The sequence below is a fragment of the Strigops habroptila genome, chromosome 6, assembly GCF_004027225.2.
Source record: "Strigops habroptila isolate Jane chromosome 6, bStrHab1.2.pri, whole genome shotgun sequence".
Lineage (NCBI taxonomy): Eukaryota > Metazoa > Chordata > Aves > Psittaciformes > Psittacidae > Strigops > Strigops habroptila.
In genome coordinates, this window is record NC_044282.2 from 53,045,254 (window position 1) to 53,072,695 (window position 27,442).

Below are 27,442 nucleotides of genomic sequence, written 5' to 3' on the forward strand. Positions count from 1 at the left end.
TCCCTTGCCAAACTTAATTCTAGCTGGGCCTTAGCTTCCCGGGCAATGCTCCTATATTCTTCCCAGGCCGCCTGTCCTCTCTTCCACCTTCTATAAGCTTCTTTTTTCCCCTCTAAGTTTCCTCAGCAGCTCCTTGTCCATCCATGAGCTCCTTGTCCATCCACTGAGATCTCCTCTCAGTCTTCTCTTCTCTAGACTAAACAGGCCCAGCTCACGCAATCTCTCCTCGTAAGAGGTGCTCCCAACCCCTGATCATCCTTGTGGCCTCCCCTGGACCCTCTCCAGCAGCTCCTTGTCTTTCTTGCACTGAAGAGCCCAGAACTGGACCCGGTACTCCAGATGTGGCCTCTCCAGGGTCAAGTGGAGGATCACCTCCCTCAGCCTGATGGCCACACTCCTCCCAATGCTCCCCAGGGTACAGAACCAGCACAAAATGTTGCAGGGCTCTAACAAAGAGATTTCATTGAAGTCTCCACTACAGGCCATTCATATCCTGCTCCACTGCCTCAGGGTAGAGCAGCCCACCGCAACCCAGACATCCAGGGCAGGGTACGAGGGAACAGGCCACACTCGCACCCTTCAAATTCTGAGCTGAACCTCCCTATGTTTAGCATCAAGACTCACATTTCATACTTGGAATCCAACTTCCTTAAAGACCTGGAGAGTCTTAAAAAACACATCTACTTCGTGAAGTATTATATAGAACGATGTTCACAGATCAGACACATTCTTGCCAAAATGCCATTTATTGCAGTATACCTTTAAATGGCATACAGATAACCAAGTGTTGCATCTTCTGTTAGAACTCATATTTCATTTGTACCACTTAAATAACACAGAATGTCATGTTTGTTTCACAAACTGTCACTTTAGACTACCAAAATATACAGTTTTTTTCCTTTCCCCTAGCAAGGTTGTGAGGTACAACTAAAGTTTACCACTTTATCTTCCTGTGCTTTACAAGAACCTTTTCATAGATAAACCTATCAAACAACATTTCTACATTCCTATACAAAGCAAAGAATTACAGCTGAAATTAACACCATCTGGTCATTGCATTAACCTATAAAAATTCATTCAGTAAAAAAAAAAAAAAAAAAAGAAGACAGACATAATGGACTTTGCAGCTTTACTTAAAAGCAGCCAGCTACACGTATGCACAAGTTTTCCTCGCGCATAAGGAAGAGTCTGGAATCAAGAAGTGTTTGGGTTTTTTTCTCTTGGGTTTGCACAGAAGGCACCAATTCTAGCTGCGTAGCAGCTCAGGAGTGTTTTATACTTCATTTAAATTACACAGGTTTTTAAGTTTTACTGTCAATGTGCAACATTTATACCAACTGTTGCAATAGTCTCCAATCATTCCCTCTGGCTCAACAGTACAAGTATTTACATCAGTTGTAAACACTCCTTCCCCCACCCCATACCTTCTGAGTGATGAGGAACTGAACTTGCAAGCAGCTAACCAAAGGCAGAGCTGAAGTAAGGCTTGTGCAGAACACCACACTTTTCTTCTCACTCGGTTTGAGATACTCTGGAGAACTCCAGACCCTCGGTGAGGCCTCAGTGCCTCACATCTGACAGTACACTGACCACCAACAGCTTCAGGCATCCAGACTTTCCTCAGGAGGTGTTTTTTGGCCCTTACTAGTCTGACATTCCTGGAGTTGCTTCTCTCCGAGTTCAGGAACAGCTTCTGAAGAGCCATTCCAGAGTCGCGATAGTCATGCACACCGTTATGTATATTTAAACCCATCTACACTTAGCCTTCATCGGGCTTGTTTCAGATGCCATGCTTCTCTACTCCTTAACTGCAAAGTCATGATATGCTGCTACCTTCTACCCCTGTGCGCCAAGGTATTCTGTGGCATAGATGGCAGACCACGTTCCAAGACGACCGCTGTAAACGGTGCACAGAGAGGTAGGTGCTACAACACATCACAGTCACCTGGTGACTACAAAATAGCGCAGGGTAAGAGCATCTGCAGCATGACAGCCCAGCCTAGATGTGGCACCTAAGAAGAGGGAATGTCTTGAGATGAGACTGCTTAGAATAACCTATTTCTTACCTATGCCTAGAAAGAGCAAGAAAGTAGTGGGACAGTCCAAAGCTGCTGGCAAAATGAACTCTCCACTTAATTTGGGGGTCTTTGAGGTTTGTTTTGTGTTATGCACCAACTTCTTAGGAGCTGGTTCTGGGTATGGCATAATGCTTCCAAAATAGAAGTTATTTTAAACCACGACAGTCATTTGCTTACCCTGCCCGTAACACCTCCTCTCACTAGAAATCATGTTCAGCTTGATGTTTCATAGGCATTAAGTGCTCCAAATACGGCAGTTGGAAAGACCTACAGGATTGCAGTGTACCAAATGTCTGCCCAGCACAGCCATTTGTTACGCTTAAAACACATCTATGAGTTAAATAGGAAGGATCCCTGCTATACAGAATTGGAGCACTGGTAACTGTTTATTCTTGCCAGCCCTTTCCCTAAATATCAAGAGTTTTATACATACAGTGCTCCCTTATCTTCTCCCCACTACCTGCCCCAGCAGTCTTTAGATAAACCAAAGTGAGTTTCTAGGAACTTGCAGTCCCACTTCTTTTAAAAAAAAAAAAAAAAAAAAAAAAAAAAAAAAAAGAGTTGTGCAAGAAAGCGGGGAATGTTCAATGAATCCAGATCTACTTTGTAGTTATCAAATCCCAATGGCAAAGTCGTAAGGGCAAATAACCCAATGATCATATGGCTTAAGTTTAATGCAAAGCACAGTAGGAGGTCCACGTGCAGGGAGAGAAGAGTCCAAGAAAGATGGAATAAGAAGTGTCCTGAAGAGCAGTGTTTATGCATAGAATTCTTCTTGTTTGTGTGGTTTTTGGTATCCTCCGTTAGACTGCTTTGGCTCATCCAGCGAATAGCTGCCTTCATCTTTTTTCTTCATTCTGTACAGCATAAACGCAACTAGAAACACTGCAAACACCAAGCCTACTAGTCCTCCTGCAATAACACCTAGAAGGGGGAGAAAGCCACAAATTACTCTAGACTCCAGATAATGCTAGTGTGACTGTAAGTTCCAGATTGTTCCTTACTGTGTGGTCCCTGATTTCATGACTTCCAGAAATTAATTTGTCCTTTTGCCCCCTCCCAAATCATCATCCTGCCATTACCAAGAGCTTGCTCATCTATATGAGGTAAACCTAGAGAAACACATCTCCCACTGGGCCGTGCTGCAAAGCGCACTAGGCTACGTTGTTCAGCGCTAGTAATTTGACCGAGGCAGTTAGAGCAGTTTTACTATAGTTTTTGAGAGGAGTGAAGTAATAGGTTTAGACATAACTTAACTGATAACTAGTAGTGGCAGCTTTGCTATTAGCAGGTTAGTATTTGTCCCTCTTAGGGTTTTGACAACACAGAATCGTGAATCACCACCCTCATTTCAGAGGTCTGACATAAAGGTCAGCTTTCATGCTCAGAGATGTACTTGCAGAACTGCAGCTTCTGCTGCCTGGAAGACTCCTACAAGAGTCTGCTTTTGCCAACTAGAAATCCAGAATATCAGGTACCTCCAAGAACTTCTTTTCTGTCCATAATTCCTGAGGCTCCTGCAGCTTTGGCATTCCTCCCAGAGTCAGCCAGTACTTCTGAGTTCTGGGTGGGGACCAAATCCTCATCTTTAGTTAAGATGAAGTCTCCCTGTTGGGACAATACAAGGCAGGTTAATCACATTTCTCATCATGTCTGCTACTGGAGATTTTCCACAGCTTGTTTTTTTTCTCATCTAAACCCCTCCACCAATATAACTTATTAAATCAATCATTGCTTTTGAGAAATTACCACCCTTTCCGGCAAAACCAACTTGCTACATACTATTCAAACCATCTCCCTGGAAAGGCTGTCAGAGCTATTAGTCCTCACCGGATCTCCAGAGCCATCCTCAGAAACCTCCTCATGTGTAGGAACATCATCCTTAGGAGCTGCCATTGTGGGGGTGGCAGCGATATCTCCCTCATGATGGATGGTAGAGGTGGGCTCAGGCACGTCTTTAGTGTCTGGCACATCAGAGCTGGGGATTTTAGGTTCGAGCCCATGGACCGTGCCTGAGGCTTCTGAAGGAGTTACATGAACCACTGAAGGAAAGTGAGTAGTGGGGCTTCTCACTGTTGTTCTAACAGCATCATTTGTTGGTTTCTCATCAGGTGAGCCCAGGATGGGTATTGTGTCCTTCACAGCTACAACTGGCTCCTCTGTCACGACAGTACTAGTTGCAGAAGGAGATATTACTTCCTTCTCAGTTTGGCTCTCAGTCCCGGGAAATGGCTGTTCCTGGAAATCTATTGGTGTTGCCAGTAATGAGGAATTAGTCGGTTCTCCTGGGATTCTCCAGGTGTGAGACTGGTCAGTCACGGGACCTGCAAAACAAAACAGTATTATCCTTGGCCAGTTTAGAGACCTGTTAATAGTATCTCCAGGATGCTGGTCTAATGAGGATGCCCAACCTGCGTAGCCAATTTTTGGAACAACAGCAGTTCAGCTCGTAATTCCTAATCCTTTTCAGTGGCATAAGGAAGGGACAGACCAATGTGCTATCCAGCAATAACCATTATTAGTCATCTGCTTCTCCACAAGGCACAAGTGCTAGTCTGTTTGCAGACAGGTTGACAAGGGGGGTGTCTGCTTTCAGTATACTGGTGGCTCGGGATCATTACCTGACTCTTTTCCCCATAAGTATTTGTTTCAGAGCAGTACCCATATACTCAACACCTTTAGTCACTGGCACACCTGATTTCAGGGTTTTATTCCTTCAGAATTTAAACTAAAACATGGGCTGGAAGGAACCAGAAGGATGCCATGCTTTAGTTTTCAACAGCTTGCTCACTCCTCAGTAGCATCTCCTCAACTTCAGCACTGAACACCAAAGGTCTCTCTCATGCAGTTTAGTAATCATTCCAATAGACTTTTTTCGCCACCCTAAAACCCTTTTATTCTGCTTTTTAAAAAGTATGGCCCATGGGAACTTGCACATCTGATGACAGATAAAATTTGCACTTGGTGTATGTTGGAATTTGGGGTTTACACACCCTCAAATGGTATCTCATATGAGAGCACACAGGCCCTTCTTACGGTCTCTCTCCCCCATGAGTAAACAATCACTCCAGTTCCATAACATTCTTCACTCAGTTTCTCTTATTAGTAGTCACATGGAGCGTACCTGCTTCTGCTCCCCTTCAAGTCTTCTACAACTCATTTTCTGCTAATTGTTAGTGTCTGAAGCAATACAAGATGAATAGATTAGGCCCTTTCTCTGTTCCCAACTCTCATATTCTGGGGCAGGCAGGTGCGTGTATATGTGTGTGATTCCTCCCTCCCCCTTTTTAGCATGGATGCTCATCGAGATCTCGACTGCCACATTCAAGCACTAACAGTACAAGTCCTATTAACTTACTTGCACCTGAACCTGAGAATGCATCATCGTCATCACCAGATGAATCAAGATCTTCAGGAGGAAGGTTCAGATTTGTAGTTTGCTTTAAAGAGAAGGGAAGAAAGCGGGTTAGTGATGAGATTACTAAGTTATCATGTTGCTTACATAGTCTTCTCTAAGGGTTCCTGAAGGTTACCCAGGCTCTCTTTGTTCAGATTGCATTTTCTTATCTTTCTCCATTCCATCCCCCCACAAGAGTAGTTCTATTAGTGGTTAGTCTATTCAGTGTTGGAAGGGTCAGTCTTGCTGCTTCCAGGCTGCATTTACTTTGGAAAGAAGAAAGCAAGGAATCTGTTCAGAGCCTCATCCTGGTAGCAGCCAGTGCTCTGTCCTTGCACAACATAACCATTCTGCTCCAGGTTCTGACTGGTCATGTCTTTGCTATCTACCAACCACTTCATCTGTGAACTACTGCATTACTTCTAAGGAACAGAAAGGAAGAGGAGACAAAGTTGTTTGGCTTCTCTGCCTTTTTGACCCCTTTCAGCACTGTTCACGTATCTGAAACTACAGCATCTAAGTGGAAGTAGAAGGAGATCCCTTTTTTATATGTGTGGGCACTCAGACTAAGTCCTGAGATAGCAGCTAGCCTTCCCTGTAGGACAGTACAGCCCTCGGCTTTCTCCATGTATGCTTCAAGGAGTACATTAATCAGAACAGAAGTTCAGTTGCTGAAACAAGAGGCCAAATGTCTGTTCTACTGCACCAGTTTGTTGTAACACACAACATTCAAAGCTATTCAAGCTATCCAAAGACAACAACACTAAGTAAAGCAGAGTGATTACTTCATGCATCTTGTTGGCCTCTGCTGTATGTGCTATCAGTACAACATGCTTGACGCCCAACTTATGACTAGCCCCAGGTTTATTTCTGTAGGGCTACTATTACCCAACCATTCTCTCTTCTCAGATTTCAAACCAAAGCCCTGTATGTAACTTCACCTGAATTTCATCTTTCCCCATCCAGCCACATTCCCTGTTTTCCAGAATTTTGACTTCTATTCCATCCTCAAGATGCCCTTGTCATCCCTTCTCAGCATTGCCCTGAGATACTGCATCGCATCGTCCAAAATAAGCGTGAAATCTCATTTTATTATGTAAAAAGAAGAACATACATTCTTGCCAGCTTTGCAACCACTGTATTTCTGTAGCTTGCATTAACACAGTGTCACTTAAAAATTAATATAACACTCGTTTTCATCGTAGGAACTAGTATCATCTGTCAAACAAAGCAGTCGAGCTCTCATTGTCTCTCATTGGGCTGCATTTATTGGCCCAATCTCCTTTTCATTCTTTTAAGATATCAGGTTTATCCAGTTTTCCATCCTTAATACCTTATTCATCCCCTGTATTTCCACAGAACAACTGGTTTCCAAGGTGGTTAACTAGCCTATGAGATTCAACCTCTCTGAAGACAAGTATGCAAGCTGCCACCAACCTGACTAGGCCCAAGATCTTGCCCCTTCTTGGTGATCATTGTAATTAATGATTTTTTTTTTGGGTTTTTTTTTTTTAATAACAGGAAAGTAAGAACAAAACCCCCTCATATAGACATTAAAGGTTTTAGCACTTTCCTTCTCTACTGGAAAAAACCCAAAACAAACACACACAAAAAAAAAAACCAACCCAAAAAACCCAACTACAAATCAAACCACTTCTCCTCAGGCTTCTGCAAGCATAATTCTAGAGTAATTTTAAGAAGAAATTGCCCTTCAATCTTTAGTTTAGCTGCATGTCGTAGGGTAATTTGGATTTTCAGATTTGTCCCTGCTTGTTTGCAGTGTGTTTTTGCACTCATCCGTGGAAAGTAGGTGAGATAAGTAGTTCCTGTACGTTTTCCTTCTTGTGTCAAAGGCCGGTGACCCACACAAGCTGATCTCACTACACTTCAAACATTAAAGAGTACGAACTGTTGGTGCATAAAGAATATGGAAAGACCTGCCAGGCCTCCCAAATTCTGCTCCCTTGACCATCCTTTCCACCACGTTCTTCTCTGAAGTCAGGCTTCCGAAACTGCACCATTTTGGTTGATGCAGGGGGGTTGGGGACTATTTTTCTCCCTCCTTTCTTGCACTATCAGTGGCAAGAACAATCCTTTGTTCTGGCACAGTTTGGTTTTGAGTGCGAGGGGAATGCACTGCAAAAAGGGGAGTGCATCCTCCTCGCAGTATGAAGGCTCTACCTTGAAGTAGTCAGAAAGCAATCTCTCCAGCTTTTCATTGGAGAAGGGCACTGCCAATACAGTTTAAGACATGGCACCATACACCTTTATCTAGGATCAAGACTAACTTCCCCCAGATCTGAATCTTCAGTAGCACAGGATTTCCAAGAACACCTGGACAGATCTCATGGTCTGCAGACCTTAGCAACAGTCCTGAAATTATCAGACTGTCAGGAAATGAAAGAGCAACTCATGATCTTGACTAGTGAGCCAGCACCCCTTTGCCTTGTGGTGCTAACGGATGAGATTTGTTCAGTCATGCCACGCTTCCTTTCTTGTTATCCAGTGTGCCCAGCCAGCCTACCCTTCCATTTCCCTTCACACCTGAGCTTTTAGCCTCTTCCCAGGCTGCTGAATGTTCTGCTTCTCCATAGCCTATGTCACATGCTGGTTTGAATCCTTGTTTCATTTCTGTGTCTTAGCAGGGATAGCTAGGTCCTCTTCAGAGGAGGAAAGTCCAGTATAGCCCAGTCTAAACCAATGGACGACCATGCTGCTCCAGCGTAGAGTTGCCCAGAAGCCACGCATCAGCCACCCTTCAAACATGAAGGCAGACTCAGACCAGTTCCTGTCCACTGAGGTTGCCTATTGTACTTCAAGGAAGTAATAGAAAATATGATTCAGGATTAACAAAGTCTGCTTTCCACAGCTTTAAATGAGAACTTAGGGAATTTGCACTAAATGTGTCCTTCTGCTTAGTCATTCCAAAGCGTCTTGTCCCAAGCTGCTCCTCTGGGAGTTGCAGCATCTGCCTTTAACCAGACAGTTTGATGCCTGGAATCTGAGAGGGACTTTCTTTGCCCCAAATTTTCAAGGGACAGCATTGGATTATGCATATGCAGGTACCAGTCAGAATATCCACATAGTGATGTAACTTCATGACATCCAGTTTCATGACACATGAGCATTAAGGAATGTTTGCCTTATTTATGTAACTGCACAGTTATATAAAGACTACACTTCTTGCTCCACAGACCACAGCATCAGTAAGCATACAGCAACCTTTCCTTGTGGCACCACAAAATACAAGTACTGCAGAAAGGTCATGCTTCTATAACCATCTGCTGCTGAAGGACTTCAGACACAGCAAGGTTAACATAAAACACTGACTCAGGATGGCATCAGAAGGGACTGAGCTAATTTGGGTTTGCATCAGGAAGAGGGACCATGCTGCTCAGGCAACCAGCACCTCATGGTCAAGGCTTTTCCATGACCTTTTACTGCAGCGGAATTACACCAATGAGAAAGGTTTTAATTAGTCAAGAAGATTAGGGGCACAGAACAAAGAGTCAGTCACCAGGTTCTGCTGTCATACGGAAGAGCTGAAAATAAATTCCAACTTAAAGCAAGATTACTTTACCAACAACTCTGCATTACTTTAGCTCAAAATTTTGTTATCAGACTGTTCAATATAATCAGCTAATGTGGACGTGCTTTTAGAAATTACTTCCACCATCATCCAGTTTATTTTTCAGTCCACTGAGTCTATTTGTGGACCATTCACATTGTAATTGTTGCCAGAAAGGCTGGATAAACACATTTAAGTTCAGGCGGTGGATCTTTTGAAGGATCTTTGATGGTCTCTCATGTGTTCTAGTCAAAAAGCTTTAAATTCTTACCTACATATTGCTTTTTTACTGTATTTTTTTGGTGGGGGGGGGTGGGTTTTTTAGCAGCTCAGACAACTGATGATAACTACTTGCCCTAGCCCTTTGGATTTGGTGTCACTGAATTCAGTTGCATGTTAGGGGTAACATTTTAACAGCATTTTTGATATGGATTAACTAGTTCCCATTAATCAGTGGAAGAGCCTCTTCCCCAAGTATCAAAGCAGCCTGTTTAGCAGAAACCCTGGGGACACGGTTAGCCTCTCTCTTGCTGAGCACTGTATTGTTGCAGAACAATAGTTATTCAGTTCTGCTGGGACAACCAGAAAGCTGCTTAGTGGCATCTTCAATTCACAGCTCATTAGATAGATTATTGGCTCCAGAAGCCTGACATACTCCAGACTTTTTTTTACTGGGTTTTTGTTTTTGTTTGTTTTGTTGTTTAACAGCATCATTTCTAACTATTCTTCCGTCTTCATCTCAGCCAGTCTCCAAACATGAATCTTTCTTATCCCATCGCTGCCACAGAGCTCCCTCCTGCTAGAGAAGGGATCTGAAGTACTCTCTTGTGATGATGGGGAGATTTGTAGTTTATTAGTTTATCTCACCCTGTCCAAGCTGGGAACCACATTTCTTTACCTCTTTGAGGTAAGCAAAAACACTGGCTTTGCCACAAGCTGCTACAAGCCCTAAACTAGATTAAAGATGATTTGTATCCCACTCTTACTAATCCTAGTTAGTGATCAGCCTACTACAGCAGCGTCAAAAACATTTGAAATCCTCCATTATCTGAATAATGCTGTTAAATTTGCACATTTCTCCTAATAAATCCTTCTTGTTCAGCTGAAAAGGAATGAGCTGTAATGAGCTCTCCCACCTCAAACACCTCCCTAAGCATCCTGCAAGATTCTTCCAGCTTCATAGGATGCAAAACCTATGGTTTGCTCTTGTTTAAGAGAGATATAAAAGAACAAGACAAGCATTTGCGCTCTAGTCTGGCTACCAGATACGACATTGGAGCACCTATAAGAGACTTTAAAAAGGATCTGAACAGCTCTGAAAAACTCAGAAAGAAAGGTTTGCCTTTCAACTTGTTTTATATACATTGAAGAGCAGACTTAGCCCCACTAACAGAAATGCTATCTATCTCAGGCAGAGCAGCATGAAGAGCTTCTAACCTTAAAGTACTAATATTAGCATGCGGGAAGACAAACCCTGCTGAAAGAAAGTTTATCTTTGTTAAACCGTGATATTCTGCAGTTAATAGCATACGCATGATTAACTCCAATCCCAGATGTCCATGGTCTGCAGACCAGCATCCCCACCCATCCTCCTTCTGCAGGCATACAGACTGCTAGCACCAAGGTGACCATGCACACCTTCAGTTTTAAGTCAGCCATAAATTCTGGAGTTGCTGAAACAGAACTGATGCTTTTATATAGCAAGTCAGAAGTAAAGCTTATGTGCAAGTCTGCTACATCAGAAGTCAGTAGCAGTGTGGCACCATCTCAGCTAAATGCTCTTCCAGTTGTTTCTCCTGTTGCTTCACTGCTCAAGATAAGCACAAATGCTGCTTGGTGACCCTGCAGGTTGATGAAGTAGTTATCTTCTTAGGAGAGCCGAAGATGCAGACTAACAGCACAGGCCAAAGAGCAGAAAGACAGCTATAAACTGTTCCACAAACAGCCTGTGGACTGGATAGCCTAGATTTAAGCACTACTTTTATCCCTGGCTAGTGTTCCAAGCAAGGCTCTTCAAAGCATTACAACTGCCTGCTCTCCCTGTTTCAGATGGTGTCGTTTCAATGAGCTTTTGCTGCATTCCAACAGGCTTCAGCACCCCCATCCTTCCATTCACCAGTGTATGTCAACTGGAGTAAGGCTGGTTAGAGGTAAGTATGGCAGTCAATCTGTCTGGTTCTCTATCAGATCATTATTAGTATAAAGAAATCTGGAAAATCTTGGTTGTGTTCTTAATGGCCTCCTCTTGTATTTTTGGCTGGTGACTTGAGAAAGGAACTATCTTTGAGGGAGAGGTCCTAGCTGCAACAGCAGTTGCTTTCATTTGAAGCATGAACTACCTGATCATCACACAGCAGCTACCTCTTGGCACTCAGCTCTTGAGCCAGTGAAACACCTTCCAACACCTACTCAAAACAGGATGAGATCTTTTAGGATCTATTCCACTATGGGCAGAACAAAACAGACTGTAAGCTCTGCCCACTGCCCACCAGGCTTTGATAGTCCTTTTCTGTCAAGCTGTAGAAGCATGCCCTGATCCTTTGCACAAGATGCAGTGACCAAGGAAAAAGAACATCCAGCTACTCCATATGCACAGCAGCTACAGTCCCAGTACTTCTGGAGACTCACCTGATAAGTACCACGCTGTTGCCCAATCAGCATTACATTTTCTCCTTACTGTGACAGGGCAACTCTTTTCATTAAGTAGGGCTGAAACACAGCAATCAACATGCCAAGAGAGAAACTGAACCAGCCTGTCACCATCAGGCTGGGTTTCACATTCTGCAGCGGGGCCCTTTAAACAAACCTCCCATGAAAGCATGTCACTTCATTCTTCTTTGACCATCCTCTGCATAGCTGCTCCTGCAGGCTCATGATGAACTGGACCAGGGAACTGGTCTGGTTTAAAAACAATGATAATAATTTAAAAGGAATGAGAGAGAGAGAGAAAGGAGAATATAATGCAGAGAATTTTCCAGCAGGACCAGTTTCCCAATCCTGCTCAGTGCATGAATGCACAAGTGTTTGTATTGGCACAGGGCAGAGCGTGACAGCCAGGGCTGCTTAAGCAATTCATACAGAATCACAGCCTGGTTCCCGGGATGCTGACACACATTCACCTCCCCTGTGGCAGAGGGCAGTGAAATACCCTGCCACTGCCATGCATTATGGAAACACACACCACCACCCTCAGGCAACATGCAGATCAGAGCTGGCTCAAAGGGCTGCAGGATTTTAGACAAAGGAGCAAGGAGAAGGGTTGTAGGGAGAGTTCTCTTGTGAACACAAGGGATAAGGTTTGTTCCAGACAGCACAACAATGCTTTTAAGGCCACCCTGACCCCCTAAACACAGTAGAAAAGGCTAGATAGATGTTTTATTCAGAAAGCTAGTAGCTCTACTTTTGTCTTGGGCCACCGATCTTTACAGGAGGCCCAGGGCAATTGCTGTTGAGTACTGGACAAGGAGCATATTGCATATCCTTCAGCAGAGAGGGCTGAGCAAAGCCAGGGTAGCTGGAGTCCAACAAGGCTATGGACTCCACAACCAGGGAAGCTTGTGGCAACACACATATCATCAGTGACAACCCATCACTTGTGTGCACTGCTAGCAGTGTACAGAGCACCATGTCAGTTCTGATGCATAAGAGCTGAGCTGCCTCCCAGTTCTCTCTCATGTGGCTCCACTAGAAGTCCTGTCAGTCCTTTAGCAATACAGAAGCAAGTTGAGTCTTTGCTCCCACTTTTTCGCCTTGAGGATGTATCAAACAAGGAGTCACTACACACTGTTTTCATACCCTTCCAGCCAAGCAATACAGCTCAGGCCAAGGAGTGAATCTCACTGACAGGTCGGCATCCACAGACACAGCACATAAGTACTCAGCTCTGTATCACTGGCAGATATGGGTTGCCACAACATGGCCAAAAGTGGGGTACCTTTTGTCTCCCACGCTCAGGACAGCCTGTGCTTTGAAGATGCAGCCTAATGAGAAAGCTCTTTTCCCTGCAGCTAATCTCACAAGCAGCAGCCAGTTCAGTTTTATGCTATAACTGCTTTTCTTTAAAGAGCCTTCCCTGCAGCTCCTTAACATACTTGGTAGTTCAGGCATTCATTTCTTCAGATAGCACAAGAAAGCCACAGTGAATGTATAACCTCAAAGAGTTGTGCAAAGTAGGTACAGCTCAGTGAGGCCATACAGCTAACAGTTTCAGTTCATCCTGAGAAATTAATATCAATCTATTTCAGCTGGCTTAAGAGATGAGCATTGAGCTGTGTAAATTGAGACCAGACAAATCTAACTTGTCTTAAAACCCTCTGACTTGAAGTCACCAGCACTCTTAACTTTCTAGCGTAGCAACAACAGCAGAGTAGATTCAGGCTTACAGCAACAGCCAGTTCAACTGCTTGTTTCGAGAAGTACAGATCAAGAATTGCTTAGTTTCAGCCAAAGCCAGTGGTGGGCTGCCTGACCCATGAACCCTGGCAAAGTAAGGTTGAAAAAGGATGCTGCAGGTCAGAAGATCTTTATGAAATGCAAACCCATCCAGGAAAGAACTCTAGTAGCCCAAAACCCACTACCTGTGCATATTAGTAACTGCAACACAGATAAACATGACCCTCTTGGTGGAAAAAGTAATTAAAAGTGACAGGATCTAAGCTCCCTGCTGCCTTTTCCTCCCACATACATGCAGCCCCTGCAGTGGAGTTCAGGCAGGTGAGGTTGAGCAACTCACCTCTAACAAGTCACAGTTACAGCCACTTCAATGGAGACTGGACTTTGTAGTGTTGCTCTCCAACACATATAAAAACACTGACTCTCTGTCTTCAACAGCAGTCCCAGCAAAACCAGTCTCTATCTTTAGCCAATTACTGCCATCCATGCATTGACCTCTGCTGCCATGAACAGTCTCGTTTGCATCAGCGTGCAAATTCCTGTCTTTGTCCCATCTCTGGCCACCCACTCACCCTGTCTTATGGGATCAGCACTGAGGACTGCCACTGGAATGAAACTCACTACAGAACCAGGGACCTCCTGGCAAGCGCAATAGTGTGCTTCAGACCACCCAGTTGCTCCTTGCCAGCATGCATGGGTTGGAGAAGCCAGTCTCCTCTCCACAAAAAGCTAAGAGACAAGCCAGCTCCCAGGAAAGCAGACCAGTTACCATTACAGCTCTCAGACTGAGAAATGTAGTCCAAGACTGGGTTGTGGGAAGAGCTGCAAAGTGGCTCATGTCTCCATTGGTCTCAGTTGAGCCTATCCTCTTCCAGCAGGTCTGTTAGCTGAAACTAGTCAGCGTGCAGCTGCAGGCCAACTGCCAGATGCAAAGAGGCTCAACTCTGCACGCTCCTCCTGCAGAGGCCATCACTGCAGAAGAGATCACAAGCCTGCAGCACACCAACATCAGGACATAGGAGAGGCAGATCAAGGACTTTGGTCCCACAGGAGCACAACTTGCTCCTTCCATCTTCAGCCACTCAGCTAAGGGAGTCCCAGTTCAGAAATCAGAGATGTGTCTGTAAGAAAGTATGACATGGTCTATGGCATCTCAGATCTTCAAATTAGGCTGGTGGCACACTATGAATCACTGATGCCTCTCAGCAGCACCAGGAAAACACATGTGCGTGCCTCTGGTCATAGGGAAGCCTGTCATCCTGGAGACAAATGCCATACAACTTGGCTGGTGGAACTAATACCATTTCAAATGAGTTCCATGCCAGCTTTTATGTGTTTGACAAACTACCACAAGCAACGCTGCAGCTGCACGAGTGCTCTGACCTGAGCAGATGTGTTCCCAGAAGTCAGAAGCAACATCATCAACATGCTATACAGTATTCTGGGGAAGGAAGAAGCTACCTGCTTCACCAGAGAAAGGGAAGCCAACATGCAGCCAGGAACACTTCCAGCTGCCAGGAATTATTATCAGGCAAGAGTCACCGCAACAGCCTTCAGTATCCAGGCACATGGCTAGGAAAAGACCCAGGTTCTTACCTCAATCCTAGGAGTTTCCCTTTTCTCCTCCCTGAACTCTAGCAATTCCTAGTGTGAGATATGCCAAGGAGCCAGGAGACAAAGCTGTAAGATCTTCTTAAAGGATCACAGAAGCATTTTTGCTCTATTAGTTTTCTATATGTTTCTAATTTGAGCAAACTGCTTGCAGTGCTACGCCAGGTTAGTGAAATCTTGTTTCAGATACAAATGCCTAGTGTATCACCAGACTAAGGGTTTACTAGCAGTACTTCTGATTCCTAGCAGCTAGGAAACCTCAACAGAAGGATGAACTCACAACCCTGAAGTACTAAAGGTCTCAGTTCAAGCAGGTTAGTTGGCAAACTTAATGATACTACTTAAACCTGCAAATAGTTCGCCTTTCAACAACAGAAAAAGCTGACAAGAAATTTTGGTTAGTCACTGTAAAGTGACTGTAGAACCACCCAGATGTAAGATTTTATAGGAGGATATATCCTATAGCAACTGGATATATTCTATAGCAACTGTCTATGCAAAAGACAACAAAAATTACTTTTTATTTGCTGACACTTCAGTGGCAGATGTCAGGCTTGCTGCTGTCAAACTCTACTTTAGCTTCCCAGCTGATCTGCTTATAGTTTACCCTACATGACATACATCAAGCCCTTCATAGCATGACAGCCAGCCCGAGACTCAACAATCCAAGACAAGGCCTTCTTGATGGCTTTTGTAAACTTGTTCTCCAGAAGTAGGCCCCATGGAGCCTCCAATGCTTGTGAAGTGTTTGGGTTATTTTGCTAACAAACTGTATTTTCCATACACGCATCCCAGACATCTGTTACCTTTGAATGCTGTATTTCGTTATAAATCTCATACCCAGCTTCTTAGTCACAGCGCCACCACCAACCCTTTTCAGGCACAGCCGCCTTGAAAGGCTGATTGATCAGGGGACTGGAAGCACCCAGAAAGAGCTGCCTGGCTTGAACAGGCACCATCCCACATGTGCACACCAGATTGCAGGACCAGTCACACCCACAGCCTGATCCCTTGTTGCTGTCATTTGTCAGTCTGCTACAGAAGACCCTGGCTCTTTGCAAAGGGAGCTGCAGAAGCAAGTTAGACTTGGACAGCAAAATCAGCCAACTGCTGGCACTCAGCAGCTCCCTTCTGATTTGGTGATGTTCCCTATAGCTAAGCTCTAACCAGTTCTAAGTCCTTGCTCAGCAGGACTCACACCAGTCAACTGCCGGGCTGTTAAGAAGCAACTTGCAAGTCTCCATCAGCAGCCAGTTGCTGGACTCATGCAGACCATGCAAGCAGCTTTAGATTTTGGGTTTGAGCCAATGCAGGGCAGTTCCTGCGCCTTGGCAGGTCTCACACTAACACACATGGTTAAGTGTACTTCTTGCATCTGCTTCTATGCCTCACCATTTCCAGCTTTGAGTAAACCACCAGGGATGTGAAGAAATCAAGTCTCTCCCTACATTATGAGGCACACTATCAGGTCTGGTTTATCCACAAGATCTTACAGTGTTGACTAAGCCTAGATTGTTTATAATGCATAAGTCATCCCTGCCAAACAGATGCAGTTACACCAGCATGACTAAGCCATGCACAAAAAGGCTGAAACATCACCACCAGATGCAGGAGCCACATCTCAGATCAGGAATACCCTGTTCTCCCATCTTAAGGGTCTTCTCACAGAGGCACTTTGAGCATCACCCCTTCCTTCCACATAGTCTTAGCAGCTCCTGAGTGCAGGTGCTGAAGAAAAGCAGCATATAAGTGTTTTGGGTACTACTAGTCTCCTTGGCATAAACAGAAGTAGGCCAGATGGTGTTCAGGCACAGGCTGGGCCACATTTCTCTGAATTACTCTAACGTACGACACTGTTCATGAACTCCCTTTGAGAAATATGCATGTTCACAACCGCTGGAGCACACAGCAAGTGATCCACACATATAAAGTGGTGCAGAGATGAAGCCTGCAGCACTTCTTCCTAGGACACTAATGGTCTCTGTGTTCAGGCTTACAAAAGCATCAGTAATGCTGCATGTAAGACAGAGTCCTGGCAGCAGTTGCTTACGGTTAAGTTATGCAACACCTCAGTGAGGTTATGGAAGCTGGCTGGTATACTTCCCAGCTGAGTCATGAGGGTGTTGAAGCATCATTTCAAAGCTGAAGCATCAAATAAAATCCTCCCATCAGAAACAGTCTTAAAAAAACCTGCTGCTGCAATTGCTCTCAAGTCACCTATCATTCTATTCATTTCATCAGTGAACATTAGGCATTTCTTGACCAAACACCTGGTAGATTAAACTAATTAATTCTGACCCAGAGTCACTCAGTTACACTGTTTGTACCACATCTGTGCAGTGGAGCCCTGAACACAGGACTGTAACAACAGCAAGATACATCAGAGAGCTCCCCTTTGATCCATGTTGTTATGGAAGTCCCACTGTAACAGTTACTCAGATACCTCATGCCTTTGTTTTTGGGTATACAGCTTGTTCACCTGTCTTTCCCATGGCCTTGTTTCAGAGCAGTCACCAAATCAATTGAGAAGGTTAGAGTTTAGGGGGAGAGGCTACCACATCTATGGAGTCTAGATGTTCTCCTGCCTCACACGGGCAACCGTAAGACTTCAGTTGTGATTTGGACATCCCTGTGTTTTACACATCTATACTGTGAAGAGACAAGAGACATCATCAATGCCACCTCTGATGGACTGTTAGACATTAAAACAAGTCAATACGAAAGTACTAAAATTGCAAGGCAAGATGAAGTGCTTTAGTACCATGTTACTCCTAGCACAGCATGTCCCTTAGTTCAGACAAGTTTCTGGCAAGGAGTACCATCGGGAGAGCTAGATGCTACATAGCAAGAGATCAAACTTGTAAGACACTGTTCAAACAGGTATTTCATGTACAAATAAATTTCTGGGTCTACTCACTGCCTACCAGCTCTAGCCAGCACAATCTACCTCTAAAGAAAGTAGATCATAAAATGCTGAAGGACCACCTCATGGGCCAGTTCTAAAAGCACAGGTTGAATCGCTGGCACATACCAGCACCATCACTACTACACTGAATGCTTTGCTGTTCCAGGTTTGCATCATTTACCTCGCAAACCTCAGCTGATTGATTACACAGGAGTTCTCATGCAACTCATCCTTCTGAAGCATCCCAAAAGGTTCAGTTTTCAATGAGAAAGTTGTGATCTCCTATGACGAACTTTCACTTTCTTTTACTGGATACCGCAGTTTTCACAATTTCATAACATTCTGGGCCCGCTGCCAGAGACCCACTGGCTACATCCATGCTAGTAAATTAAACAACATCAGGGAACATCCCCGGGCACTGGAACACAATCTAAACCGCTCATTTATTAGAATGATCTCTGGCACAGTTCTGAGCCTTGCCAACTGGTATGCCCCAGATAACGCACAGGAAGGTTTCCCAGCAGGCAAACTGGTGGGAGGGGGGAGTGTTAAAGAACAGGTCAGAAAAATAAGATTTGCTATACAACTGGAACTCCAGCATTTAAATTGGCCACGGGACAACTAATGTCCAGCATGTTATACTTAACAGAATCAGTGTAAGGAGGTTTGGTGGAGCTTTTTAACCCCTTTTGGCTGCATGCTGGGGGCATACTGAGCATTTAGCACTTTTTGGCCATTACAGTAATAACTGTAATTATTCACAATCGCATCTTCCAGCTTCTGTAGCAAGAAGCTTACCTCCTTTTCGTGCTCAGCATGACCACAGATGCAGGCTGAGGAACTTCTGCAAGTTAAACATGCTGGAGAGCAGAGCCGATGCTGCTGGAGGATTAAGCTAGCAGCTTTCCTCTTGGAGACCATGAGTCAGTTGATGTAAGTGCATGATAGCACAGCACTCCTTTGCCACTGCCCAGACATGCCAGAGTCATTTCTTTTGTTAGGTGCTTTGTTCACTGATGGGAAAGTAGTCACGATCTAGATGATTCCTCCGTTAGGACAGAAGGAGATTTAGAAGTCAAAGCTGTCTAGCTGCAGGCTGTTAGGCAAGTTTCGGTGCAAGCCTCACTACCCCTTTTCCACTGCATGTAAGTGCCAGTCACACCCTGCCAGAGCCGGCGAGGTGGACAAACCTCTAGATTTGCAGGAGTCTCTTATTACAGTTTCATAAGCACAGAGGACAGCAGAGGAGTGAAAAATATCACATATATCAGTGTTTGTGTTAGATATGAATTCAAGCAAGCTTTGCAATTCCTCTAGTTTGGGATTTTACTCCTCTTACACCTCAACTTCTTGACCAAAGAAAACCTGTGCTCTCTCCCTAAAGAAGATACCTATTAGCTGTTCAATGGGGTAACAGGTTCTCCCTTCTGCAGAGATGCTCTTAACAGAGACTGGTGTTTTGGCAGATAAACAGGCTACTCTGAGGTCCTGGAGCTGTGCAGAGCACAGGCATCACGTCTCCCAGATCACCACCCTGCGGTCAGGGCATACAGCCTCCAATCCTGCTGTGAGCTGGTCAACAAACAGCACATGACAGGGATAAATACCTCTCTATATAAATATATACACACCTATATTTATATTTCTCTATTCTACTGGTCTCAAAGCTTAAAACAAAGCAGCAATAGGGTCCTGTTTTGGGACAGGAAAGAGCGAGGCAGTCTCTTCTACAGCACTGTATCTGCCAGCTCTGACCCCCAGGGAACAGACAAAGGTTCCCTACAAACACAGCCACAGCAGTACTGCTGCTACAACATGGAGCTTCACAAGAGCTCTCATCTGGAAATCATTACATTAATCACTGCTTGCTCTCCAGATGGCAGACTGGCTCCATTCTCCCCTGCCCACCTCTGGCTTCAATATATAGTCTGCTCGTCTAGTAACCCCTAGATGCAAGGGGTTGGACTGGAGCTGCTGACTGGCTGACCAGGATGCATACTGCCACCAGCATTAGAAATTAATTAAAGAGCTTTCCTGTGTACAGCCGGGACAGTCATGGTCTGCAGTGCTGCCCAGAAAGCATTCGTCACGCTCCCCTTACCACTGGAATAGAGTTCAAGTTTCCTTCCATTGAAGAGGCAGTAAGCTCCTCATCACGTGGCACAGGCAGACAAAGAGCAACCCCCATTCCCTAGCGATGGATTGTGCATGCTCAGGTGACGGAGCCAGAGCACTCAGAGAAGCTGCTGCATGAACCGGTTGTACTTTGCAGAAGGCTGGTTAACAGGAGTGTGCACTTCCAACTGCCTACAGCCAAAAGGCAAGACTGTCCACCTTTGTTTCCATGACTGGCGTACAAGATGTTGCCATTACCACACAGGCAGTGCAGGCAAGTTACAGGGCAGAGTATGACAAGAACACACAGCCTCCATCAAAGGCAAGATACCCATGAGTATTTTAAGCTGTTTGGCAGGCAGTTCCCTATCTTTTACCAGTGCCTTTGATTTAGTCAGGAGTCATTCTGCAATAGCAATCCTGAAGACCTTTCAGTTAGTAGAAAAGCCCTGAACACCAACAGGCAAAATGAGTGGATATATTGCAAAAACCAGGGCTACGGAGATGTTAGTTCTGCCAGAGAGCACAGCAGCATAGTGAAGCAGCAAGAGCTCTTCATCTGGTCAATACTGAAGGAGTTTCAAACTAGAAGCCTAGCAGGGAAAGCTATGACTTACACCACCTCCATGACTCAGTTGTAAGTGCAGCTCCAGTGACTCAATGGGAAGTTGTATTACCACCTCCATCCAAACCCCACTAACATACTGGTTCCCATCCAGCAAAGCAAGCCTCACTGGTGAGACTGGTCTCAGCAGTGAGATACAAACATTACAGTCAAGCATGGCAAGGAGCCCAAGCTAACAGACTCCGTTGGACCCATGCCGGTTCCACAAGACCCAAAATGACGACTGCAGCCAAGCACTGCTTGAGAAACTGAGAGATTGGGAAACCATGACATTAGCAGATGTTGCTCCACAAGAGTTGCTTGTAGGAGGTTCAAATGTTATCTCACTTTGAGGTAAGGCTTCACAGTGCAGTAACTTTTCCACTAGCACCTCCACAGTAGAAAGTGCACTATCCCAGGTTTCTAGCCAGGCCAGATAAAGCTCATTTCTGTGGTACACCAGTAGCCTTGCAGAAGAGCAGTGGATCAAATGAAGCACGCTAGTCAACTCTTAGAGACCTGTTAACAAACTTGACGCTCGGCACTCCTAAGGAGACACCACATGCTCTCTCCGTTTTAGAGTATCTTCTCAGCTCATAAGAGAAGTGAACCTACAAGAAACAGAAGTCCTTGTGCTGCTGGTCAAAGCAACTTCCCCTTTGCAAGTTCACTGCATGTATCAAAGTCTAGGGAGTAACAAAGATTCCTTACTTCTAATCCTTACTTCATATCCAATAAACAGTTCCTTCAAATACTAAAATTTTCTGATGCTCACATTCCCCCCACCTCAAAATACTTTCGCTTATTTTTTTTGCTCACATTCCACACTTCAAAACAGTGACAGAGAACCCATCTATACTCCCTAAGTTCTTCCACAGCCTTTAGCAGAGCAAGGCTACAGTACTGTTTAGAGGCAGCGATTCAGCTGCACCAGAACAGGAGTGCACTGTTGTTGTAGCTGAAAGCTGATGTTTCCCACTGCTTTGCTGGTTCTCTTGGCACAGAGACAGCACCTGTCCAGCCGGTTTGTTTATGGAGAGAGTTACCATTAAAGTTTCACAAATAAAAAGACTATCACTTTGAGCTAAATTGCTCTCAGATAGATTCTGAAGTAAAGGTGTCTGTGCTCCCCTTATAAGCAAAATGAGATCCCGTCAACAAAGCCCTGAGAAAGCAACCTCACCTTGAAGTAGACAGACATGCAGGGGCTGGTCAGATAATCGCTCTCTTTGGCTCCACTGATTACACCGCCATGACTGTAATGAGAGCTTAGGCACCCAGCACACACAGACACCTACATTTAGGTGCCTTAACATCAACCGAACATTGTCCTGAGGGACTAGTGCCATTTGAAGTACCCTATGCCTCAGTGCACACAGAGATCTCCAGCTGTCCTGGAGTGCTGTATTAATACCTTTGAGTTAATAAAGATTAGGAGACATCCAAGACAAAAATACTAATGCTGCAATGCTGAAGCACTGCAATATTATCCCTGATAGAACCTCCTCAGGAAAGGGGTCCTATCTTCTCTTTCCCAAGAAGCTTCCTCCTCCCTGCAGCAGATCCTACTAAAATCTCAGCTCCCTAAATGCCAGATGACACAAGAAGTGTGGGATGTCCCACTCAGAGTCAGTAGTGTGGTTCCTGGACACAGGAGCCACTTCAAACAAGGTTAGGACAAAGTGCTACTATATAAGCCACCTGGAGACATCTAAGCACTAGTAATGCAAAACACATACTTAAAATGGACCAATTTTGCTGCTAAAACAGCAGCCTACATTTCAGGTTAGTGCACTAGCTTAATTTTAGAAGGCTTACAGGTTTCTTGCACTTGCTGCAACTTGTCTTGGGTTGTTAGAGAGGATTGTTTGGTTTCCAGAAGTTTCAGAGTGCTGCCATTAAAAATGTTAGCTCTTCAAGCCACTTGAAACCAAGAGAAACCTGGAATAAAAGACTAGCAACTTGCACCGAAGCCCCCGTACATGATATGAACCACAGCTTCTTTGTCTCTGCTCTAATCAGAGTTGACAAGATACAACAGTCACCATTTGACTGTGAGGTAGCCACCATCAAGTGAGGGTTCAGACAGAGAAGCACTGTTTATAGAGCTTGATAAACAACATGACGCTGCTCTGCATGTACTATAGAAGAAAGTGTTTCCTCCTTATCCCCTGCCTACATGTTTAATAAGCACGCTGGACTACCTAATTTCTTCTAATTAGTTTACATCCAGATAGGAATGACATCACCCTTGGAAAAAGGTTCTGCCTGCTCTGCTAAGCTTGTGTTAACCTCCAGCATGCACCTACACCAGATGAAACAATCAAACCCCTGTTGTCCCTCACGAGACAGGCTGGACTGTCCACTGCCCTCCTGCAGCAAGCCATGCACCTTGGTTTGGTTGGCTCCATGGCAGGGTTACACCATGTAAAAGTTTCCATTTGAGAGTATCACGACTGGTTTGGTTTGGAAGAGACCTTAAAGCTCATCTAGTTCCAACCCCCTGCCACGGGCAGGGACACCTGCCACTAGACCAGGTTGCTCCAAGCCCCGTCCAGCCTGGCCTTGAACACTGCCAGGGATGGGGCAGCCACAGCTTCCCTGGGCACCCTGTGCTAGTGTCTCACCAGCCTCATAGTGAAGAATTTCTTCCTAGTATCTAATCTAAAGGTACCCTCTTTCAATTTAAAGCCACACGCACACACCCCCATCCTATCACTACTTGCTTTATAGAAAGTCCCTTTCCAGCCTGCTTGTAGACCCCTTTAGGTACTGGAAGGCCACGCTAAGGTCTCACTAAATAACTAGGTTAATGGATTAAGATGCAGCAGCCTTCTTATTTCAAGGAAACCAATGCCCCCATCATAGCAACATCATACAAGATGTTTTGAACAATAAAGTGTCATTTTGAATAAGAATAGGAACCTCCCCAACCACTCCGGGGGGTAAGAGTACTCAGAAAGAAAAGAAAACAGCTATCATTTGGCCACTTTCTTGTTTCTGGTTATTACTTCCACGACAATATGCATGGCCGAGCCAAGTCATGCAGCAATAGCCAAGGTTCAAGCGATGCACCAGCAGCAATGGCATGCTTTGCAATGATCAGACCGCCAAGAACCCAATACTGACACACTCATGCTCACAGCACCATGACCTGGCATATGCAAAGGGCTGCTTAAGGCCGTTCTGATTTCTGTGCCTAGCACAAGACTCTTTCTGTCCCCTGATGCAAAAGCATCATGACTCCAGATGGGTGGGAAAGACAGCTTAGTGGGTGTCACTGACATTTCAACATGGGAAGAAGGCCACATGATCACCAGAAGGGGAACAGCCTCAACGCCAAGTCACCACAGAGCGCCCCAAAGACTTCTGCTCCTCCACATGCTCACCCAGGAAACCCATCAGCTTGGTGTCACCCAGCCCTGCGTGTCTCTTATGCACAGAAAAGCTCCAGACAAGCATTTACTTCATGTCCTTATCATGTCTAGTAAGGAATATTTATCATAGAGGAATTTTATCCAAATGCACTACAGAGGCTGCAAATTAACTACAGGTTTTCCATCTTATTCAGTAAAAAGTTTATTCAGAAGCTATGAGCAGGGCCCTGATCCCACAAAACAGGGCGGATAACACTCGCTTGTCATTTTCACCTGTCTCATAGCTACTCACTACCATGTGGGCTAGAAGGGTACATATCCAGATTTACAGGTAGAGTTCAAGACAGAATAGTATGGTGAAACTGGAGGAGTATTGAGCAGCTTAGAGGCTGCAGTGCACTTTGTTCTGCCACTCCTTATCCAACTGTTGCTGTAGCTCATCTCCTGGCAAGTTTCAAATCAATTATTCCCTTTCAGAAAGAAAAAAACTCCAGTTTTGACTTTGATGATCCTGCCTGCTCACGAAGAGCCTCACATTCCACTTTTTCCTTCTAACTCAGCCAAAAGGGAAGACTCCATGAGCAACGTGCACGCAGCTCTGGCATGCACACACACACGGGAAGTGAGCGTCCCTTGCCCCCCAGAGGAGAAAGGGATGGCGACTTGGGCTTTGTGCTCCTCGAGAGGTGGCCGCAAGCCTCCTGCCCCACACTCGCCGTCCCCACGCAGAGGCCTGGGCGCGGCGCAGAGCCCAGGCCCCAGAGCAGACCAAGCGAAGCACTTTTACGAGGCTGCGGTGCCAGATTTCCGTGGAAAGGCCCTCCCGGGCAGGGCAGGGAGCAGCGGCAGAGCCATCCTCTCTTCGTGGATGACATCTGGCGGTTGCTGCTGCGCGGAGGTCCGGCTTTCCGAGGCTGAAAGGCTGCCCGCGGAGCCGCGCCCCCGGGAGAGCTGCTCCCGAAACACCGGAGTCCTGAGGAAGTATGAGCCCCCGCCAGCGCGGGGCGGCTGCGCTCAGGAGCAGCGCACCGAACCGGCGAGTGTGGAGCTGCCGACGACCCCGAAGCCCGACGAAGGCGGCCGGAGGGAGGCAGCGGCGGGGCGCCGGGACGGCGGCCCGGGAGGGGAGGTGGGGCTGGATTCCTGGGGCGGCCGGAGGGTTCACGCGCCGGGTCCACCACCGGGACCCGATGCTCAAAGGCATCGGGACGAGCCCTCCGCGGGCTCTCCGGGCACAACCGCGGCGCGGGAGCAGGAGCACCCCCGTTTCGGGTCACCCGTGTCTGCAGGGGAGAGCTCCCCGGCCACAGCGATACCACAAAGGGCCACATGCGAGTGCTCGCCCGAACTTACCGCTCATCCCCATCGGGGCACACCACGCCGGAGGCGGGACGCAGGCATCCCCCCGATCCCCTCAACACAGTCCACCCCATGCGCACCGAGGGTCTCCCGCGCCCCCGCGGGGGTTACCGGGCAGCGCCGCCCGCCCGCACTGCTCCGGGGCGGAGCCGCCGGCAGGTCGGGAGCAGCCGCAGCGGGTCTGGTTTGAATTAAGGCTGCCGGGGCAGCCCGGGCTGCAGCCCGCCGCCAGCACAAAAGGCTACCGAAGCCCTCTCGGCAGAGCACGGCATGGCAGGGCACCGCTCCCTAGCTCAGCCTGCGGGGACCCGGGTGGATCACGGGGCGAAGCGGCAGCGGCCTCCCCAGCCCTACCCGCCTCGGTCCCAGCGCGGCTCTCCGGTTCCCACCGCTCCACGTGCGCCAACCTTCCCCCTCCGCCGCTCGCTGCGGGCTCACCGGGACAGCAGCCTGGAAGCAAAGGGCCACCAGCCACACGGCCACCACGTTTATCATCCTTCCTCCTCCGCGGGCCCCGGGAGCGCACAGCCTGTCCTTTCTTCCCGCGGTCTCCGCCGCCCCTCTCGCCTCGGTCCTCTCGCTATTCTTTTAAGTAGCTGCGGGTTTTCTCGCTCTTCTATTTTCTTTTTAATTTTCTTTTTTCTCTTCTTCCTTTTTTTTTTTTTCTTCCCCCTTTCTTTTCTCTTTCTTCTCACCCCCCTGAACTAGCCTCCCAGCACCGCTCTGCGACGGCGAGGAGTTGAACTCTGTCTTTTAATGAACCCACTGCAACAACCTTCACCTTACGGCCACCCCCCGGACGGCTCCGCCTCCGTTCCCCTCCCCTCACTCCGCTTCCCGGCCCCGGCCCCGGCCCCGGCCCGGTCCGGCCCGCCCTGGCCGCCCGCCCTCGCTTCCTGCCGCCGCGCTACCTGCGCCGCCGGGCTGCTGGGGCCGGTCCTCCGTCCCGACCGGCGGCCGCCGCCGCTTCCCTCCCATTGCATTCCCAGATTTCCTCTGCGGCAGCGGCATTGCTCCCGCCGAGCTTCCTTCCTTCGCGCTAAAAATAATAATTATTAATAATTAGTAATGCTAAAAGCCCTCCCTTCCCTTTCTATTGTGGGACAACCACGGAGTTGCGCTGCCTTCCCCCCGCGGCGCTCCGGGGCAGAAGGGCTCCCGGGACATTCCGAGGCCCCCGATCACCTCCAGCAGGGGAATCTCCCCGATAAAGTGAGGATTTGGGGGCGGGGAGTCCTCTCTCCTGCCCGCAGACCCCCGGTGCCGGCCCCGCACTCTCTCCCCGAGCCTTCATTGCATCCCATTTTCTGCTGCCCGGAACAGGTTTTCTGGCAGCGAGAAATCCTGCGAGAGGTTTGCAGGAAGAAGTGGCGCTTTAAAAGAAGCGCCCTCCTGGAGATCACCCTTCTTGGAGAGTTAAAAGCCGCGTCAGCGGGTTGGTCTTCGTACACCTCAGCGTAGGCATTAAAACCGAGGCAGGCAACAAAAACACACTACGAGCTGAATTTTATTACCCTGCTCACAGGGTCAGGGCTGGAGTTCCTGCTCACTTCCAGTCAATTCGGTTGCCTTTGTTTTGTTTTCTTCCTCTCGTGTATGTGCCAGCACATGTTGAAGTGCTTGCTACAAACAATACAACTGAATGTGTGCACAAAAGTTGTTAAAAAAAAAAAAAAAAAAAGGCCATTTTTAAGCATTAAAATGCTCTCTGGGAGCTGCAGGAGGGCACACTGACGTGCGCCGCATGGCTGCAGAGCAGCTGGGTGGGTGAGCGATGTGGCCAAGGCTGCGGGCATGGGGCTGTGCTGCCCCCGGGGCTGCTCAGGGCAGGGGGTACCCGGAAAAGAGCCAAAACCGGCACTTCCTGGTCACTCGGGAGGTGCTTGGTAGGTGTTGACCCACCTCTGCCAGAGCCAGGATCCCTTCCCACAGCTGTGGCCCAAAGGCTTAATAGACCTAATTGGATATTCAGTGTGGCTAAAACTGCTGTGATTTTATCACATGTCTTTAATTAGCCTGCTTTCTTTCCCTCTCTC

General features: G+C 46.7%; 1 protein-coding gene across 1 annotated transcript; it reads right to left on the reverse strand.

Moving 5' to 3' along the window:
• Positions 1–723: 723 nt before the first annotated feature.
• On the reverse strand, positions 724–26,819 carry SDC1 (syndecan 1). Its single transcript, XM_030490559.1, has 5 exons — positions 25,845–26,819; positions 5,437–5,518; positions 3,909–4,402; positions 3,557–3,686; positions 724–3,002 (listed from the first exon to the last, which is right to left on the reverse strand). The coding sequence occupies exons 1-5, from the start codon at positions 25,899–25,901 to the stop codon at positions 2,836–2,838; spliced, it is 930 nt and encodes a 309-aa protein (XP_030346419.1). The 5' UTR covers positions 25,902–26,819; the 3' UTR covers positions 724–2,835.
• Positions 26,820–27,442: the final 623 nt, after the last annotated feature.